The sequence below is a fragment of the Carcharhinus amblyrhynchos genome, chromosome 4 (genome assembly GCF_965287045.1).
Source record: "Carcharhinus amblyrhynchos chromosome 4, sCarAmb.v2.hapA, whole genome shotgun sequence".
In the NCBI taxonomy this organism is placed as follows: Eukaryota; Metazoa; Chordata; class Chondrichthyes; order Carcharhiniformes; family Carcharhinidae; genus Carcharhinus; species Carcharhinus amblyrhynchos.
This window is the reverse complement of record NC_137327.1, coordinates 46,747,647-46,767,430: the sequence shown is the minus strand read 5'-3', so window position 1 is coordinate 46,767,430 and position 19,784 is coordinate 46,747,647. Positions and strand designations below refer to the sequence as shown.

Here is a 19,784-nt window from a genome sequence, read left to right as displayed (position 1 = left end):
AACAAAACTGGCATTGAGATAATGGACATTCGCTTGCTATATCACTCATAAGTTGTTGTTTAAGCAAAGTCTGAAAAAGGGAAACTTCTCACACATGCATGCCACTTTGTTGTTTATGGAGAAAATCAGTTGGCTAACATGGACATAATTAAAAGATACTCTGAAAAACAGATTCTAAAGCTGGCTGTAGTAAATGACAGACCAAAGTTCAAATTAATACTGTGATTGCAAAATACACATACAGAAATCTGCATGAGTAAAAATGGTGGGAGGTTTTGGCATTGTTGGAGCTTTTGATGAGAATATGGAGCAGTGGAGCTCTATACTGAGCATTTTGATTATTTTGCACTGGCAAACAAAATAGATGAAGACATGGTGTCCACTTTCCTGAGACCGATGAGAGGTAAACCTTTTAATCTGCTGCACACATTTGTGCAACTTAATAAGCCAGGTACTAAATTAATTATCTAGAGATGAGACTTCTGCCATGCAGACAGTTTGGGGACACTGGGGCTGCTCTCCACAAAGACTGAGAGGAAATTTGACAAAGGTATTCGAAAATTATGAGGTGACTGGTCAGAGCAGACAGAGAAAAACTGTTCCTATTGGTGAAAGGGAAGAGAACTAGAGGATTTAATGTGAACGGAACATTTTTTTTTAAATACAGTGAGTAGTTAAGAAGAGGAATGCACTGCCTGTGAGTGTAGTGGAGGAAAACTCAATTTCAGAAGGAAATTGGATAATTACCTATGAGCAAAAAGTCTGCAGGGTTGCAGTGAAAAGACAGGAGAATGGGATTGGCTGAGTAACTTGGAGACTGGCATGGACAGGATGGGTTGTCCTTCATCTTTACTGTAACCATTCTACAATTCTAATTGTAGCAAATACATTTTGCTTTTGCATATATCAAATAGAGTATAATTACATGCAGATGGAAGGCATTAACTTGGAGTCTAACTTGAGCAGATATAAAGAGAGACTCACTGAAACTTGAGGTGTAGTTGAGTTAGGTGGTGTATGTTTGTAATGTTTTACTCTAAATAAATGTTAAGATTGAGTAAAGATTTGGTGCAGTTTTATACTTCATCAATGGGCTTTATGAAATATAACAGTGATTTTGTTATTGGACTGAAGCCTGAGCTAATAATCTACGGGATCAGAGATCAAATTCACATGTTGCTTTCAGAATTTTAATTTGATTAAAAATATATGGAAATAAAAAGCTGACATCACTAAAGTGGAGTGGCCAAAAGCTTTAAAAATTATCTCGAAAATCTAAGTGTTCACCAATTCCTTTCCAGGAAGGAAACCTGCCATCCAGACAGTTTAGCCTTTACTTTCAAGTAGATAAGTAATCATGTCTGGATGGGGTGCATCCAAAGATGGTGAGGGAAGCAAGGATAGAAATTGTGGGGCCCTGGCCATAATCATCCAATTTTTCATAGATGTGGAGGTGAAGATGAAACAAAACTTAGAAGAGGAATAAACTGTGAGGAAGATAGTGATAGATTTTAGGAGGATGTAGAAAAGCTGGTAATATTGGGGGTATGCAGCAAATAAAATTTTAACACAGAGAAGCGCAAAGTGATTAATATTTACAGGAAGGAAGAGGAGAGGGAATGCAAAATAAAGGATATAATTCTAAAAAGGGGGTGTAGGAAGAGTGAGCACTGTGGATACATGTGTAATTCATTAAAATTGGTAGGGCAGGTTGAGAGTACAGTTAGATTCTGAGGTTTATGAATAGAGGCAAAGTATAAAACTTAAGGAAGTTATAATGCACTTGATAAAACACTCTTTCAGCCCCAATATATTCAAGGGAGGAAATGGCGTTATTCATTGAATTAGAAATCCAGAATCCCAGGATAACACTCTAGGGACCCAGGCTTGAAATCCACCACAGGAGATGCTGAAATTTGAATTCAATAATAAAAAAAATCTGGGATTAAAAGGTACAATGATGATCATGAAACTACTGTCAATTGTTGTACAAACGTATCTAGTCCACTAATGTCCCTTTAGGGAAAGAAATCTGCTGTTCTTACCCAGTCTGACCTATGTGACTCCAGGCCATTCTGAAATGGCCCAGCGAGACATTCAGTTCAAGAGGCAATTAGGGATGGGCAATAAATGCTAATGTCGCCAGCACCTCATGAATGAAGAATAAGAAAGCGTCAAATTCTGGGCATTACACTTTAGAAAGGATACAAAATTATTAGAGAGGGTGCTGAAAAGATGAGGGAATTCAGTTAGATGGATAGATTGGAGATGCTGGGATTTGAACTCCTTAGAATTGATGATTGAGAGAAGATAAAATAGAGATGTCCAAAATCATGAGCGGTGTGGACAGAGTAGATAGGAGGATTCTGTTCCCCTTAGCAGATGGGTCAACAACAAATGGTGGAAGATGGCATATTCCAAAACATCTCCTGTATGCAGAACTTGCAGATGCTTCAATGCTGCTAGATGACAGGCCACAATGGAGGGTTGTGCTACAATAAAAGGAGCCAGAAGAGGCCAAAGAGGTGGCTGAAGGAGAGCAAAGAGCATACTTCACAAATTTCAATCACCACCAAATGGGTTTCATTATCTGACCTCATGATTTATGCCATCTGTAGCAAGCAATGTTGTTGATAATATGATTCTTCAGTGATACACAATGTTGCAGCATAGCAAAGAATTTTAACGACTGGGAGATTACTGGCTTGCCCTACCCATCGATGGGCAGAATGAGCCGATGAAATCGCGAGAGCCAAGAAATCAGGGCCACACCTGATTTCTCGGCTCTCGCGATTTTACGAGAGTTTGATTCCAGCAAGTTCAGCTTCTCGACGGAAGTGGCCGAGAAGCTGAATAATTTATTCAAATGTTAATTTACATCTGTTTAGTGAGCCAGGCCCTGAATTGTCCAGGTTCATTAGTCTTTATGGCCTCATGAGGGCCATGATCGGAGAACAGTCACATTGGCCTCGCCAGTGGAACCGGAGGCCGTTGAGGCACTCCGGAATGGCTGTGGCACCTTGGTTAAGCCCACTAGGAACCTTGGCACTGCTCACCAGGCAGGGCCTATGGGATGGCCCAATCGTGGAGGCTCGCTGCCACTCTGCATCGCAATTGGATCATGGAGGGAGGGAGGGCCTGCTACCACTCAGCATTGTGACTGGATTTGGGCTGGGGTTAGGGGGTGCGGGGGGAGGCCTGACTGGTGGCGGGGGAAAGGAGAGGGTGGCAGGGGCTAGATCGCCATGCAGTGTCTGGCTCATGATCGCCAGGTTGGGGGAATGGGGGGAAAAAGAGTCTGTGAAGCTGGAGCAATAGCAGGGGCCCAACAGCTTTGTCGGTCAGACCCCTGCTGTTGAAATTGTGCATGTGCAGCATCAGAAGTCTGCACATGCTCAGTAGCTTCTTCTGCAGGCTTGCTGGCAAATTAAGCCCAGCCCACTGCCTGCAGCAGCTATAAGCTGTCTTGCCCATATTTTCAATCTCTATGTCCATAAGATTGGGCATGAAAATGGATCAGAAACGCTCCCATTTTCACATTAGCTGGACACTCGGAATCATTGTCATAAAATTCTGCCATAAAATTCGAGAGAGATGGCTGGGAATTGTACTATTGAACTCTTATCCAGAAATGGAGAGGCAACTAATAAAACTACGCGCATAATCAGAATGAGCACTTCACAGTGTTCGTATGCACTAGCTACACACTCAACACCCTCAAATCATAATGCAATTATAGCTTAGGACTCAAGTCTGGTTTAATTCATGAATAACCCGCCATCTTAAAACTCCTATCAGAAAGAATTGTAACTACTCTTGTGCCTCTGGGACTCTATTAGTTTGGAAAGAAACAACATTAGTCATTTTCCAAGTTACGAGCCAAAGTCTGGAAGCAGGGTTGGACACGTGTCTTACAATTGCTTCCTGAACCAATTGTTCATAACTTGCAGAGGAAATAATTAAACATTTGAGAAGGTTAACTATTCTTTTTAATCACTGGACTTCTTGGCCTGCTGTTTAGTTGCCTGACAGCTTAAACGCCAATGGAGTCAGGTTGAAAATGTTATCAAATCCTGACCCCTGCAATTCCCCCACCATACCGCTCCTCTCAAAAACCATATTTTGTATTCAAGCTGGCTTGTTAGCCAAAATTACTGATGGGTAGAATTTCAGCCCCTAGATTTTTGCTTTGTGATTCACAAACAATAAATTGTAAGATTTTTACAAGTCTAATAATATTAACACCAAACTGAACTTACAATATACACAACTAATTTATTTTTCATTTGTGGATTTAGGAGTTGTCCCAAATATTAAGGACTAACATAACTTGTTAAACAGCAAAATGTGAATTTTGGAGCTTGTCTAGCAAACAGCATTTTTAAAAATAATGAATGCTAATAGATGATGGAATCAATCATTTTCATTTGGCTACCCTATAATCACAATCCAGTAATCCTAAATAAATTATAGCAAGGTTCCCTGCAAAATAAAACTCCCATTACACCACCCTGACAATGTCCCTAAGTGCCAAATTCAGAAGAATAACAACTATCCTGTTGACCAGAACTTCTTTGTGTCCTCTCATGTTAAAAATACAAAGCCAGTCACAACTGACAATTGCTAAACACAGTTGCTAAAAGTGGAGGTGGTTAAATGGCTCCATTGCAGCTTGTTAAGCTTCCTGGGCCTGGAAAATTGGAAAATTTTGCTCCTTATTTGCTGAATTTAACACTTTTAGGAAATTGCTTTTTTGCACAAACTACACCTTGAACTTAATGTTTATGAGAGTTTAGGCTAAATCTTGAATAAAAACAGAAAACGCTGGAAATACTCAGCAGGTCAGGCAGGTGAGAGAGAAATAGATTATCTACGATAAAGCTTGAAAAATGGAAGATTTTGGCTTAATGGGAAAGAAAGATAGGGAATTACAGAAGGGAGACAAAAATAAGAGGAAGCAACCTTGATTTTGTCTTCGTTTTCGAATTAGTTTTTTTGTGTGAGAAAATCTGACAGTCAAGAATCAACTGTGTGTGTGTGTGTGTAACAGGTGCTCTTTTTTTGTGTACGCCAACCTGATTTCTCTTGTTTGTGGAACCTCACAATCTATGTGCATGGGAGTGTTTGAATTCTCAGTACATCGGACAATCCACTAATCAATTTCAATAGTCTCCTGCACCTAAAAGCTGGATGTTTCTCATGTAAAATGTTTCAGTGAGTTTGCCAATTTTGTGCCTGGACAGTTGCACCAAATCCACTAGGATTGGCTGGACTCAAGTGCCAGAGGTGAAACATATTGCAATAGTCAATACCTTGTGATATTACATAAGAACGTAAGAAATAGGAGCAGGAGTAGGCCATCAAGCCCCTTGAGCCTGCCCCGCCATTCAATAAGTTCCACTTACCCGCCTGCTCCCCATAACCCTTAATGATCATAAATCTATCTACCTGTGACTTAAACATTTTCAATGAGGTTGCCTCCACCACTTCAAGGGGCAGAGAATTCCAGAGATTCACTACCCTCTGAGTGAAGAAGTTCCTCCTCAACTGACCCCCCCTTATTTTGAGGCTGTGTCCTCTAGTTCTTGTTTCCTTTCTAAGTGGAAAGAATCTAGCCTCTTCATTATCTTATATGTCTCTATAAGATCACCCCTCAGCCTTCTAAATGCCAATGAGTACAGGCCCCATCCACTCAATCTTTCCTCATAACCTAACCCCTCATCTCTGGAGTCAACCTGGCGAACCTTCTCTGTACTCCCTCCAAGGCCAATATATCCTTTCGCAAATAAGGGGACCAAAATTGTACACAGTACTTTAGTTGCGGCCTCACCAGTACCTTGTATAATTTCAGCAAGACCTCCCTGCTTTTATACTCCATCCCCCTTGCGATAAAGGCCAACATTCCATTTGCCTTCTTGATCACCTGCTGCACCTGCAGACTGAGTTTTTGCGATTCATGCACAAGGACCCCCAGATCCCTCTGCACAGTAGCATGTTGTAATTTTTCACCGTTTAAATAATATTCCACTTTACTATTGTTCCTTCCAAAGTGGATAACCTCACACTTGCCAATGTTATACTCCATCTGCCAGATCCTCACCCACTCACTCAGCCTATCCAAATCTCTGCAGACTTTCCACGTCCTCCATGCAATTCGCTTTCCCACTCATCTTCGTGTCATCAGCAAACTTTGTTACTCTACACTCGGTCCCCTCCTCCAGGTCATCTATGTATATGGTAAACAGTTGAGGCCCTAGCACTGATCCCTGCGGCACACCACTAGTCACCAACTGCCAACCAGGAAAGCACCCGCTTATTCCAACTCTCTGCTTCCTATTAGATAGCCAATCCTCAATCCACGCTAACACTTTACCCCCAACTCTGTGTACCCCAATCTTCTGCAGCAACCTTTTGTGAGGCATCTTATCGAACGCCTTCTGGAAATCTAAAATCACCACATCTATTGGCTCCCCTCTCAACTGCACTCATTACATCCTCATAGAAATCCAGTAAATTCATCAAACACGACTTTCCCTTCATGGATCTATGCTGCATCTGCTTGATCAAACCACTCTTCTTCAGGTGTCCTGCTATTTCTTTTTTAATGATGGATTCAAGCATTTTTCCAACTACGGACGTTAAGCTAACCGGCCTGTAGGTAGCCGCCTTTTGTCTACTTCCTTTTTTAAACAGTGGCGTAACAGTAGCTGTTTTCCAATCAGCCGGCACTTCCCCAGAGTCCAGTGAATTTTGATAACTCATTACTAACGCATCTGCTATTACTTCTACCATTTCTTTTAGTACCCTGGGATGCATTCCATCCGGGCCTGGAGACTTGTCTACCTTGAGTCCCATTAGTACCAAGCACTACCTCTTTAGTAACAGTAATCGTTTTAAGGACCTCACCCCCTACAGTCCCTTGACCATTAATGTTCGGTAAGCTATTTGTGCCCTCAACTGTGAGGACTGACACAAAAATCTTGTTTAAGGCCTCAGCCATTTCCTCGTTTCCCATTACTAAATCCCCCTTCTTGTCTTCTAAGGGTCTAACATTTACCTTAGCCACTCTTTTCCTTTCTATATATTTGTAAAAACTTTTACTATCTGTTTTTATATTTTGTGCTAGTTTAGTTTCATAATGCATCTTTCTTTTCTTTATCGCTTTCTTAGACGTTCTTTGTTTTTTTTAAAGTTTTCCCAATCTTCTAATTCCCCACTAGTTTTGGCCACTCTGTATGCATCGGTTTTTAATTTAATACTCTCCTTTATTTCCTTTGTTATCCACAGTTGGTTATCCCTTTTCTTACGTTCCTTCTTTATCACCGGAATTTTTTTTGCTGAGTACTGAGAAAAATCTCCTTAAAAATCCTCCACTGTTCCTCAGCTGTCCTACCAAGTAGTCTGTGCTCCCAGTCCACATTAGCCAATTCCGCCCTCATCCTATTGTACTCCCCTCTGTTCAAGCGGAGGACATTGGTTTGGGACCCTACTTTCTCACCCCCATCTGTATTAGAAATTCAACCATATTGTGATCACTCATCCCAAGAGGATCCCTCACAAGAATATCTTTAATTCTACCTGTCTCGTTACACAGGACCAGATCCAAGATAACTCGCTCCCTCGTAGGTTCTGTAATATACCATTCGAGGAAACTATCCTGACAGCATTCTAAGAACTCTTCCTCAAGTCCACTGTGTCCGACTTGAGTCGACCAATCATTTTTGCATGCATCCATTATTTGCTTATTTATAGCCATCCCCACCTCAAAAGTTATTATTTGGGGGCCTATAGACCACGCCCACCAGTGACTTTCTCCCCTTAGTATTCCTCATCTCCACCCACAATGATTCCACATTTTGCTCCTTAGACCCTATATCGTCTCTCACTACTGCCCTGATGTTTTTTATTAACAGAACTACCTCGCCTCCTTTTCCTTCCTGTGTACCCTTCCTAAATGTCTGATACCCCTGGATATTCAGTTCCCAGTCCCAGTCACCCTGCAATCACGTTTCTGTAATGGTCACTAGATCATTTGTACTGATATGTGCCATCAACTCATTCACTTCTTTACAAAATTTTTACAAGTTGTACTGGAAAACTCAAAGTATGAATGTCATGCCGGAACTCGGTTCGTTAAAAGAAGCAAAACTACTTGCTGAAATTATTCTATTAACTGGAGTGCATTCCAGTTAATAGAACAATTTCAGCAAGTAGTTTTGCTTCCTTTATTTCCACTTGCATCAATGGAATGCTGTTCCTTCTAATATGATACTTTGTCACAAAGGTTCAACTGTTTATTACTGTGCATCACAGGTCAAACTTCGTAAGATGATACAGTTTCAAAGAAGAGAGTAAGGAGAGGAAAGAGCAATTTTTACATCATGTAGATGATTGGATTTGGACAGAAAGTGTGTTTGGAGCCAGATCAAACTCCAGTTTATGTCAGTGAAAGGGGAGCACAACATGAAACTGAAATGCGCCAATTCAACCAAACAATTTCCGTGGCATCATAATTTTCATTTGGATATATTCTATATTAACACAATAGATTCACTCAAAAATAAAATATAAATCATAATAAAAACAGAAAATACTGGAAATACTCAGCAGATCTAGCAACATCGATGTAAATAGAAACAGATTTAATATTTCAGATCTAGGGTTTATTGTCAGAAAGTTCTGTAGAAAAATAGTTGAACTGAAATATGAACTGTTCTCTCTCCTCAGATGTTGCCAGATCTGAACGTCTTCAGCATTTTCTGTTTTAAATTTGCGACTTCCAGCATCGGTGATATTTTACTGTTACATTAAGGTTATTATTATTTAAGAATACATTATTTAAGAATATGCAGTACATTCTGTAGTTAACAATTTTTAACCTATTACAAGTTCTTGTTCAATAATCTAATGACTTTCATTTCGCTATGAGACCCTTCAAAAATCCATATCTGAATACTATCATGCAATGCATCAAGATTTTGAGGTGCCATGCAGCATCTCCCCCAGACAATTCATAATTTACATTCAAGCTTCTGAAATCCAGTTTAGTTTGCTTTTAAACAAAGATAGTGGCTTATCAAAGCAGTAAAAGTAATTATTTATCAATTAGCAAGTCTATCTAACAAATATATACATGATTTTAATAAACATCCTAGTCTAAGGTTTAGATCAGGCTGTGTTTCTACGTATACAGTAACTGAGCAAATTAACAGCACTAGAGAGTTTGACTTCAAGCAAAGCAAGATAATGTATTGGGTGGCACAGTATTTAGCACTGATGCCTCATAGCACCAGGGATCCAGGTTCAATTCCAGCCTCGGGTCACTGTCTGTGTGGAGTTTGCACATTCTCCTTGTGTTTGTGTGGGTTTCCTCCGGGCACTCTGGTTTCCTTCCACAGTCCAAAGATGTGCTGGCTAGGTTGATTGGCCATGATTGTCCCTTAATGTCAAGGGGATTAGGACAATAATATAATGGGTTATGGGGATGGGATCTGGATGGGATTGTTACTGATGCGGGCTTGATGGGCCAAATAGAATCGACAGTGCAGATGGAGGCTATGTATATTGGTGCAAAGAAAAACTTTACACTATAGTCTAAAATAGTACTATTATACTTGACTGCATTCTTCATTATTAACATAAGTAAATTTCTTTTTTTTTAGATAATTTTTTTACTCCGTTCTTAAAGTTACAAGCCAGTGCTCAGAATGGACCAGCAAACCCAAGTCAATTTCTTGTGGCATTTAAAACAGGTAGTCAAGATCAAGTGTAATCTTTAGGTGAAGTGGATTTAAAAGATGGGAAACAATTTTAAATCAGTACATAAAATCAGCTCCCATTTTAAAATTATATATTCTGTCTTCGATTTAATGGAATTTGGAAGCAGAGTTGCAGCGGCAGAGTATTTCTGCAGTGCAGGAAAAGGATCTGAGAGGGACAAAATTGAGGTGTTACAATGATGGAGGAAGTGTAATTACAATGCGGCATGTTCACATAGACACTTCCAATATAAATTATAAAAAAAAGCAATAAATTGACCAAGGAAATGTACATATATTGGAGTTATTTCTAATAAAGTAATTTGTATGCTGATACAGCAGTTTCTGGTTTCGAAATTCAGAAATGGCATTTATTTGCCGCAGTAAGATATTTACTGAAAATGAGAATAAATGTTTTCTGTTTATGACTAATATCTGCCAACACAAATAACATCTGTCATCAGAATAGACTGTTTGGAGTAGATATGAAACATTAACACCAACTGTCCTCAAATTTGAAGATTGATTTTGAGGCTACCCAAATGATTCCACCTAGATCTAAAGACATTTGTTAGCTTGGATTCGATCGTGTGTGGCATCAAGGAATCCCAGTAAAATTGAAGTCAATGGGAATGGGGAGAAAATTCTCCACTGGTAGGAATCATGTCTAGCACAAAATAAATAGATTGCGGTTGTTGGAAGTCAATCATCTCAGTCCAAAGATACAACTACACAAGTTCCTCAGGGGAGCGCACAAGGCCCATCTTTAGCTGCTTCGTCTATGACCATTCTTCCATATTGATCAGTACTATTTGCAATATCCCGAAACGAAAACAGTCCAGGTCCATGTGCAGCAAAACCTGACAATATTCAAACTTGGGCTGATAAATGGCAAGTGATATTCAGTAAGAAGTCTCCCAACACCAGATTAAAATCCAACAGGTTTATTTGGTAGTAAACGCTACTAGCTTTCGGGGTTTGCCCCTTTGTCAGGCGAGTGGGCGTTCTGATCAGAAACAGAGCATATAAAGGCACACACAGTTTTCAGATTAGAATGCAAGTCTTTACAGCTAATCAAGTCTTAAAAGGTGCAGGCAATGTGGAGTGGAGATGGCATTAAGCATAGTTAAAAAGACGTGTAATGTCTCCAGACAGGACAGTAAGTGAGATGTTGCAAGCCCAGGCAAGTCATGGGGGTTACAGATAGTGTGACATGAACACAAGATCCCGGTCAGGGCCGTCCTCGTGTGTGAGAAACTTGGCCATCAGTTTCTGCTCAGTGACTCTGCGCTGTCGTATGTCGTGAAGGCCGCCTTGAAGAACATTTACCCGAAGATCAAAGGCCGAATGCCAGTGACCACTGAAGTGTTTGCCAACAGAAAGGGAAACGTCTTGCCTGGTAATTGTCCAACACACAGATGCCATCATCTCACATGAGAACACCATCCACCAGGTACATGGCACATACTCTTGCAACTCGGCCAACATGGTCTACCTGATATGCTGCAGGAAAGGATGTCCCAAGGCATGGTACATTGGGGAGTCCATGCAGACGCCACGACAACGGATGAGTGAACACCGCTCGACAATTACCAGGCAAGACTGTTCCCTTCCTGTTGGCGAACACTTTAGCCATTACGGGTATTTGGCCTCTGATCTTTGGTTAAACGTTCTCCAAGACGGCCTTCACGACATACGACAGTGCAGAGTTGCTGAGCAGAAACTGATAGCCAAGTTCTGCACACGAGGACGGCCTCAACCGGGATCTTGTGTTCATATCACACTATCTGGAACCCTGTGACTTGCCTGGGCTTGCAACATCTCACTTGCTGTCCTGTCTGGAGACAATACACATCTCTTTAACCTATGCTTAATACTTGATTAGCTGTAAAGACTCGCATTCTAATCAGTATTCTGTAAACTGTGTGTGCCTTTATATGCTGTTTCTGATCAGAACTCCCACTCACCTGACGAAGGTGCAAATCCCAAAAGCTAGTGGCGTTTACTACCAAATAAACCTATTGGACTTCAACCTGGTGTTGAGAGACTTCTTCTTCTGTTTACCCCAGTCCAATACTGGCATCTCCACATCAAGTGATATTCACACAGCCCAGTCCCAGGAAAAAGCCCATCTCCAACAAAACAGAGTCCAACCATACAACTTGACATTCATTGGCATTACCACTGGTGAATCTCCTACTAACAACATTTTGAGGGTCACCATTGAACTAAAATCAAATTGGACCAGCCATGCAAGTACTGTGGCTACAAAAGCAGGTCAGAGACTGGGAATTTTGAGATGAGCAACTGACCTCCGATTCCAAAGCTCCTCCACCATCAACAAGACACAAGACAGGAGAATTTTGGGATGCTTGCCACTTGCCTGGATGAGTGCGGCTTAAGAACCTTGATATCATCTGGAGCAAAGTAAATCACTTGATCGGCATTTCAACCACCAACCTAATTCACTCCCTTCACCAATGCACAGGAACAGCACCATTTACCATATACTATTGCTGGATCAAATTCCTGGAACTCCCTACCCAATGATTGTACCTACACCAAATGGATTGCAGCAGTTCAAGATGGCAGCTCTCCATCACCTTCACATGGGAAATCAGGAATGGGCAATAAATGTTGGCCTAGCCAGTAACACTCTCATTCCATGAAAGAAAAAAAAATAATTTTCTTTAGCTAATATTCAACTATTTTTCTAGCGCAAGCACTCTAATTGGAACCACAGGGCTCCTGATCAGCCAATTCATTTGAAGAAATGACTCAGTAGGGACAGGAGTGATGGTAGCATAGTGGTAACATTGTTGGACTTATAATCCAGAGGCCCAGGTGAATGGTCTGGAGTAGGATGAATTTAAATTTAATTAATAAATCTGGGATATAAAATTAATCTCAATAGTGGTGACTATGACAACTACCATTGATTGTTATAAAAACCTACTTTGTTCACTAATGTCCCTTAGGGCGTTGGTTAGGCCGCATTTGGAGTACTGCATCCAGTTCTGGTCACCTTACTACCGGAAGGACGTGGAGACCCTGGAGAGGGTGCAGAGGAGGTTTACCAGGATGTTGCCTGGCGTGGAAGGACTGAGTTACGAGGAAAGGTTGGAAAAACTGGGGCTCTTCTCCCTAGAAAGACAGAGATTAAGGGGGGATCTGATAGAGGTGTATAAAATAATGAAGGGAATAGATAGAGTCAACAGTGGTAGGCTTTTCCCTAGATTGGGGACAACTATTACGAGAGGTCACGATCTAAGGGTGAGGGGGGAGAAGTATAATTTGGATACTAGAGGAAGGTTTTTCACGCAGAGGGTTGTGGGGATATGGAACGCACTACCAAGTAAGGTGGTGGAAGCAGGCAAGTTGGACTTGTTTAAGGTTTACTTAGATAGCCACATGAGCAAAACAGGGATGGAGGGTTATAGTAGACGGTATTAAAAATGGTCAGAGCCTCGGGACGACACTGGAAATATAGTATTACATGTTAATGTTTTTGTCTCTTTTAATCCACAGGTGTCGGTCCACCTTGGTGTCAAACGAGGGGCATGCACACGGTGGGTCGTGCGTGGGCTGCTCTTGGAGGTTTTGAGAGTGGCCTAGTACTTCGTGTCGCTGTGTGTGCTTAATCCTGGACCAGCAGACGGGCACCACAACAGCTCAGTGACTATCACTGCTAGCTGTGCAGATACATGGATTTGGGCTTGTGTCTGTGGGAGTTTGCGCATTCTCCCTGTGGTTGCATGGGTTTCCTCCGGGTGCTCCGGTTTCCTCCCACGCCCCAAAGATGTGCTCTCAGGCTGATTGGTGTACCAAATTGACCCTACACTATTCTCCCCTGAATCTGGCTACATTAGGGGTACCATTCACATACACACGGGGCAGGGTAGGTGTAGGAAAATGCTTTGTTGAAATGGCGGCGTGGGCTCGTTGGGCTGAAGGGACTGTTTCCTGTGCTGGGTTGTTATTGCCGTTAACTGATCTGGCGTACATGTGGCTCCAGACCCAGAGCAACGCATCAATGTTGTTGATTCCTAATTACCCTCTAAAATTCCTACCAAGCAATTCAGTTTTAGCAATTCAAGATGAACAACAAATGCTGGCCTTGCCAATGACGCCCACATCCCATAAAAGAATAAAGAACTCCAGATGAAGGGTAATGCCAGCTGAAAATCCTTTATATTACCAATTAGACATCGGTTATTCTATAAAAATAATGCAGCTTACATGTTGGTCATGTTGTTGTCTAAACTACATAGGATAAAACAAAAAGTTAATCATTATATTACATGCTGCCATTAAACTAGAATGTTTATGCATATCAGGAACATGTCTGAACCTGCCAATGGCACATAGAGAATGCCGGAAAAAGATAGTGAAAATAAAATCTTTGAATACTTTTAAATACTTTGATAGATTTTTGGCAAGCAGAAGGATGATAAGAAGTAGGTGGCATGCAGGTTTGAGGGCCGTGATATTATTAATGGTGGGACAAGCTTGAGAGGTGATTGGCCTATTCTTTTTTCATATGTTCTCTCCTCCCCAAATGTGGTTATTTCCCTCCCCTGCCCCCCGTCCCCCACCCACCAGCCTTCCACCTTGCACCAAAATGCATGAGATTGAGATCTTCCATGCTTCTGAAATCCACCAGGGCATACCCTCAGCCTTCCAATCACCAGAGCTTCCAAATCCCACTTCATCTTTTTCAGCTTATCCTAGTATCTCACAGCATGGTTGAGAGTTGGGTAGGAAGGCGTGCAAGACTTCAAAGAGACTCAACATTCTTTGTTGAAAATGAAACCAGCAATCATTATATTGGGCATGAAAAATGGATCTTTCTTTCCTGGTTTTAATTCGAAAATAACTGGGCAATGCAGTTCTTCTTCCGATTCGAATGTTTCTCACGTGAGATTTCCAACAGAATCTGTATTTCTTTTAAATGCATTGCCCAGTTATTTTCAAATTAAAACTAGGAAAGAAAGATCCATTTTTCATGCCCAATACAATGATTGCTGGTTTCATTTTCGACAAAGAATGTTGAGTCTTTTTGAAGTCTTGCATGCCTTCCTCCCCAACTCTCAATCATGCTCTGAGATCCTAGGATAAGCTGAAAAAGATGAAGTGGGATGTAGAAGCTCTGGTGATCGGAAGGCTGAGGTATGCCCTGGTGGATTTCAGAAGCATGGAAGATCCAGAGGCTCAATCTCATGCTATTCTGGTGCAAGGTGGAAGGCTGGTGGGTGGAAGATGGGGGCGGGTGAGGGAAATAACCACATTTGTGGAGGAGAGAACATATGAAAAAGGAGTAGGCCATTCACCTCTCAAGCTTGTTCCACCACTTAATAATATCACGGCCCTCAAACCTGCATGCTGCCTACTCCTTATCACCCTTTTGCTTACCAAAAATCTATCAAAGTATTTAAAAGTATTCAAAGATTTTGTTTTCACTACCTTTTAAAGGGAAAAAAGTTCCAAAGACCCATGGGCCTCAAAGAAAACATTTCGCCTCATCTCTGTTTTAAATGAGAAAATCCTTATTTTTAAACAGTTGTAGATTATCACCATAAGAGAAAACATCCTCCCCACATCCACCCTGTCAAGAGCCTCACGATCTTATAGATTTCAATCAAGTTGTCCCTTACTCTAACCCCAGCAGAGACAAGACTCGCTTGTACAATCTTGCCTGATAAGGCAACCCACCGATTCCAAGTATTAGTCTGCTAAACGTTCTCTGAACTATTTCCAATGATTTACATTCTTCCTAATTTGTTTATGATTCATATAAATGTTGAATGAAGGGATGATTGCCAAATTTGTAAGTTGTAAAGAGGACATAGAGGCTGCAAAAAGAAATAGATAGGTTAAATGAGCGGGCAGTGACCTGGCAAATGGGGTACATCGTGGGAAAATGTGAAATTGCTGTACAATTGTGGTCACAGAACTCCAAATGTAGTCTCACAAGTGCCCTGTATTACTGAAGCATAACATCCCTATTTTTGTATTCAATTCTCCTCACAATAAGTAACTACTGTCTACTAGCTTTCCTAGTTACTAGCTTACCTATCACTTTTGTGATAATATGGACTGGGACATCCAGATCCCTCTGCACTTCAGAGCTCTGCAATCGTTTACTATTAATGTATGCTTCTTTTTTATTCTTCTAGCCAAAATGGACAATTTCACAATTTTCCAATTTACACCCCATTTACCAGGTATTTACTTATTCACTTAAATGTATCTATATGACCTCTTTACAACTTACTTTCCTGCTTATCTTTGAGTGATCATCAAATTTGACAATCATCCCCTCATCCAAGTCATTTATGTAAATTGTAAACAGATGAGGTCCAAACACTGATCGCTGTGGCACATCTCATTAATTCTTGCCAGCCTGAAAAAGGAAGCAATTGGATGCAATTAGGAAAAGAGGGATGGTAGTGTTTATTAGTCAACAGAAGAGAGACCAGCGGGATGCATTAAGCCAGTTTTGGGGAAAAAAATTCTAACTGTAGTGTTTTATGAAAAATTAGCTTTAGTGGGAGAGGTTAAAAGGTTAGTCTTCAAGTAAATAAAAATTTGCAACAGACCTAATACTCGCCTGACAGGACAAAATGAATCATATGTGAAAGCATTTGTTCTTTTAACTCAAAGCCAGCATTTGGTATCGGAAGTTGATGCCATTTTCATGAAATATTCCATTCATGATGTCGACCAAAATTAACTAAGTTGGAAAAATATAAAGCACACTTGGAAGTCCACACCATGAATCATTTACATTGCAATGGAATAGAAAACACACAATTTTGGATAGCTTTAAGAATAAAATGTGTACATTAAAAGTCTAATGCCTCACATACCAACCAGTTTCGAAAAAAGAAACCAACTAACGTACAAGATGTGGGTCAACATATGTCCTACTCACCAGAGGACCTCATATTACAGGGAATTTGAATTTAAATTATGCATTAACCTAGCAACATGTTGAATCAATCTAGGAGCAAGAGGCATCATTAGAGTGTTCAAAACATAGGATGATACCACCTCCTGAGAAGCAAACGAATGCACTCCCACAGAACAAGCTAGAGTATTAGCCACCACAATTTCCTCTCATTCTATATGTTATATTACTGACAGTAACAGTGTTTCCTCATTTCTTCTTTTGAATTGTAATTTAGTTGCATATTAATACAAGGATTTTAGTTGATTTGCCTATATAAATGGCAAATTTGCATAGTTGAATATTATACATTTAATATAGCGCTTCCATTAATTGTTTAATTTTATTCGGAAAATAAATTTGTAATGAACACTTACTCCTTTGTCAGTGATGCTGTTAATGAGGTGCTTTTGAACTGAATTCCATTATTTGTGTATCCAAGAGATCCTGCACTTCCAACATTCTGGAAAACATAGAAGTACCCATTTCACATGAGTTTCTGCAACTGTAGTAAAAAAATTTGTTAAAAGGTTTGCTTCTCTCAAAGTTAGCATCACCAGCATCATATTTTATTCTGCCAAATGAGTGTTTCTCTTTATTGATTGCTTCCACAGTTGGAATGCAATTAAATCACCACTAGGAATAAAATGCTTTATTGCTTTAATTTCCTAGATAGATCGGTGGGTAAACATACATCAGGGATTTTTTTTTCCAGTCGTGGGACATGGGTGTCGCTGGCTGGCCAGCATTTATTGCCCATCCCTAGTTGCCCTTGAGAAGTGGTGGTAAGCTACCTTCTTGAATCGCTGCAGTCCATGTACTGTGGGTTAACCCACAATAATGTTAGGGAGGGAATTCCAGGATTTTGACCCAGCAACTGCGAAGGAACGGCGATATATTTCCAAGTCAGGATGGTGAGTGGCTTGGAGGGGAACTTGCAGGTGGTGGTGATCGCATGTATCTGCCACCCTTGTCCTTCTAGATGGAAGTGGTTGTGGGTTCGGAAGGCGCTGACTGAGGATCTTTGGTGAATTACTGCAGTGCATCCTGTAGATGGTACACACTGCTGTTACTATTGAATGTTGATGATCGAGGGATTGAATGTTTGTAGATGTGGTGCCAAGCGGACTGCTTTGTTCTGGATTGTGTCTTGCTTCTTGAGTGCTGTTGGAGCTGCACCAATGTAGGAAAGTGGGGAGTATTCCACCACACTCCTGACTTGTGTCTTGTAGATGGTAGATTGGCTTTGGGGAGTCAGGAGGCGAGTTACTTGCCGCAGTATTCCTAGCCATAATGTTTATGTTGTGAGTCCAGTTGAGTTTCTGGTCAATGGTAACACCAAGGATGTGGGGGATTCAGTGATAGTAACACCATTCTTATTCGTGATGGTCATTGCTTAGACTTCTGTGGCACAAATGTTACTTGTCTTTTGTCAGCCTAAGCCTGGATATTGTCCAGACCTTTCTGCATTTGAACACGGGCTGCTCCAGTATCTGAAGAGACATGAATGGTGCCGAACATTGTGCAACCACTTCTGACCTTATGACAGAGGCAAGGTCATTGATGAAGCAACAGAAGATTGTTGGACCTAGGACACTACTCTGAGGGACTCCTGCAGACAAGTCCTGGAGCTGAGATAACATGCCCTCCACTACCATCTTTCTTTGTACCAGGTATGATTCTAACCGGTGGAGTGTTTGTCCCCGATAACCATTGATTCCAGTTTTGCTAGGGTTGCTTAATGCCACACTGGGTCGAATGTGGCCTTGATGTCAAGGACTGTCACTTTCATCTCTCCTTTAGAATTCAGCTCTTTTGTCCATGTTTGAACCAAGACTGTAATGAGGTCAGGAGCTGAGGGACCCTGGCAAAACCCAAACTGGGTGTCATTGAGCAGGTTATTGCTGAGCAGCTGCTGCTCAATAGCACTGTTGATGACACCATTCCATCACTTTATTGATGGTTGAGAGTTGGTAAAAGAGCAGAAAGATCCCAGATCTCATTTCAGATTACCACATACAATAACCTCTGCTGGAATATCCATATATGTGGGGTGGCTGGTAAGAGCAGAGACAAGTTTGGCTATAATAGGAACTGTGCTGTTACTCAAGTCACTCACTTCAGGAGAGAAGGGGAAATAATGTTGGAATCAAAAGTATCCAATCTTAAACGCTGTTATGCAATATAACTATCAACATTTGAAAATTAAATAGCAAACACATATTGGTACATCATCAAATGCATAAAATAAAAGTATATCAATACCTTTAGCAAATAAAAATATATTTGTCTAGAAAGTTCTGAATTGTTCCAGCAATCAGTCTTTAGGGGAAAGTATTCTAAATTTTTGTAACCTGTTTTGTGAAAAGGTGTTTCCTGGTTTTGCTCCCAAATGACTTGGCTCTAATCGTGAGATCACATGCTTGGTTCTTGATTGTACTACTCAAAGAAACCATTTCTTTGTAGTTACCTTATCAAATCCTGAAAGCATTTTAAACAGCTTGAAAAGATCACCCCTCAAACTCCTAAAATCAAGAAAATATAAGCTAAGTACAAAAACTAAAAACTGCAGATGATGGAAATGTTAAATTAAAAAAGAACACTGGGAAATACTCAGCAGGTCTGGCAGCATCAGGAGGGAGGGACAGAGTTAATGAACTGAAGTTCAGGTAATAAAATTCAAATTAAAAAAAGAGGTCATAACTGCCGGTCATGATAGTAGAGACTCCTTCTCTGGATGGCTAGAAGCTGCTGCTGTGGCATAACAATCATGATGGGTATGGGTGGGAGGAGGGGGAGCCTAGCAGCATGAAGCACAGCACCTTCCTCTTTCCATTAGGAGGCAGTCTGTTTAACTGGCTCTGCTTCGGCCAGAAGATTCCAGTTGCTTCGAAAGTCTCAGAAATCACCTCAATTGGCTATCCATTGCTTGCAAACAGGTGGCCATTCTGCCTCCAAGAAACCTTCTTAAAGATGATTCGAGGGCAGATGTTACGAGAAAACTGATTGTTTTTATGTAAGTCTGCCTGCCCACCTCCTGTTCTGTCCCATCTGGCCTCAAAAAGCCTGCCCATGTC

The 19,784-nt window shown here is 40.9% G+C and overlaps 1 protein-coding gene across 3 annotated transcripts in view; it reads right to left on the bottom strand.

The window, feature by feature from the left end:
- Positions 1-19,784, bottom strand: part of zdhhc1 (zDHHC palmitoyltransferase 1) — an 81,915-nt gene that overhangs the window by 18,860 nt on the left and 43,271 nt on the right. For all 3 annotated transcript variants that reach the window (XM_080187093.1, XM_080187091.1, XM_080187094.1), the window contains exon 8: positions 17,085-17,170. In XM_080187093.1, coding sequence (XP_080043219.1) covers positions 17,085-17,170 — 86 coding nt within the window. The remainder of the gene's footprint in view (positions 1-17,084; positions 17,171-19,784) is intronic.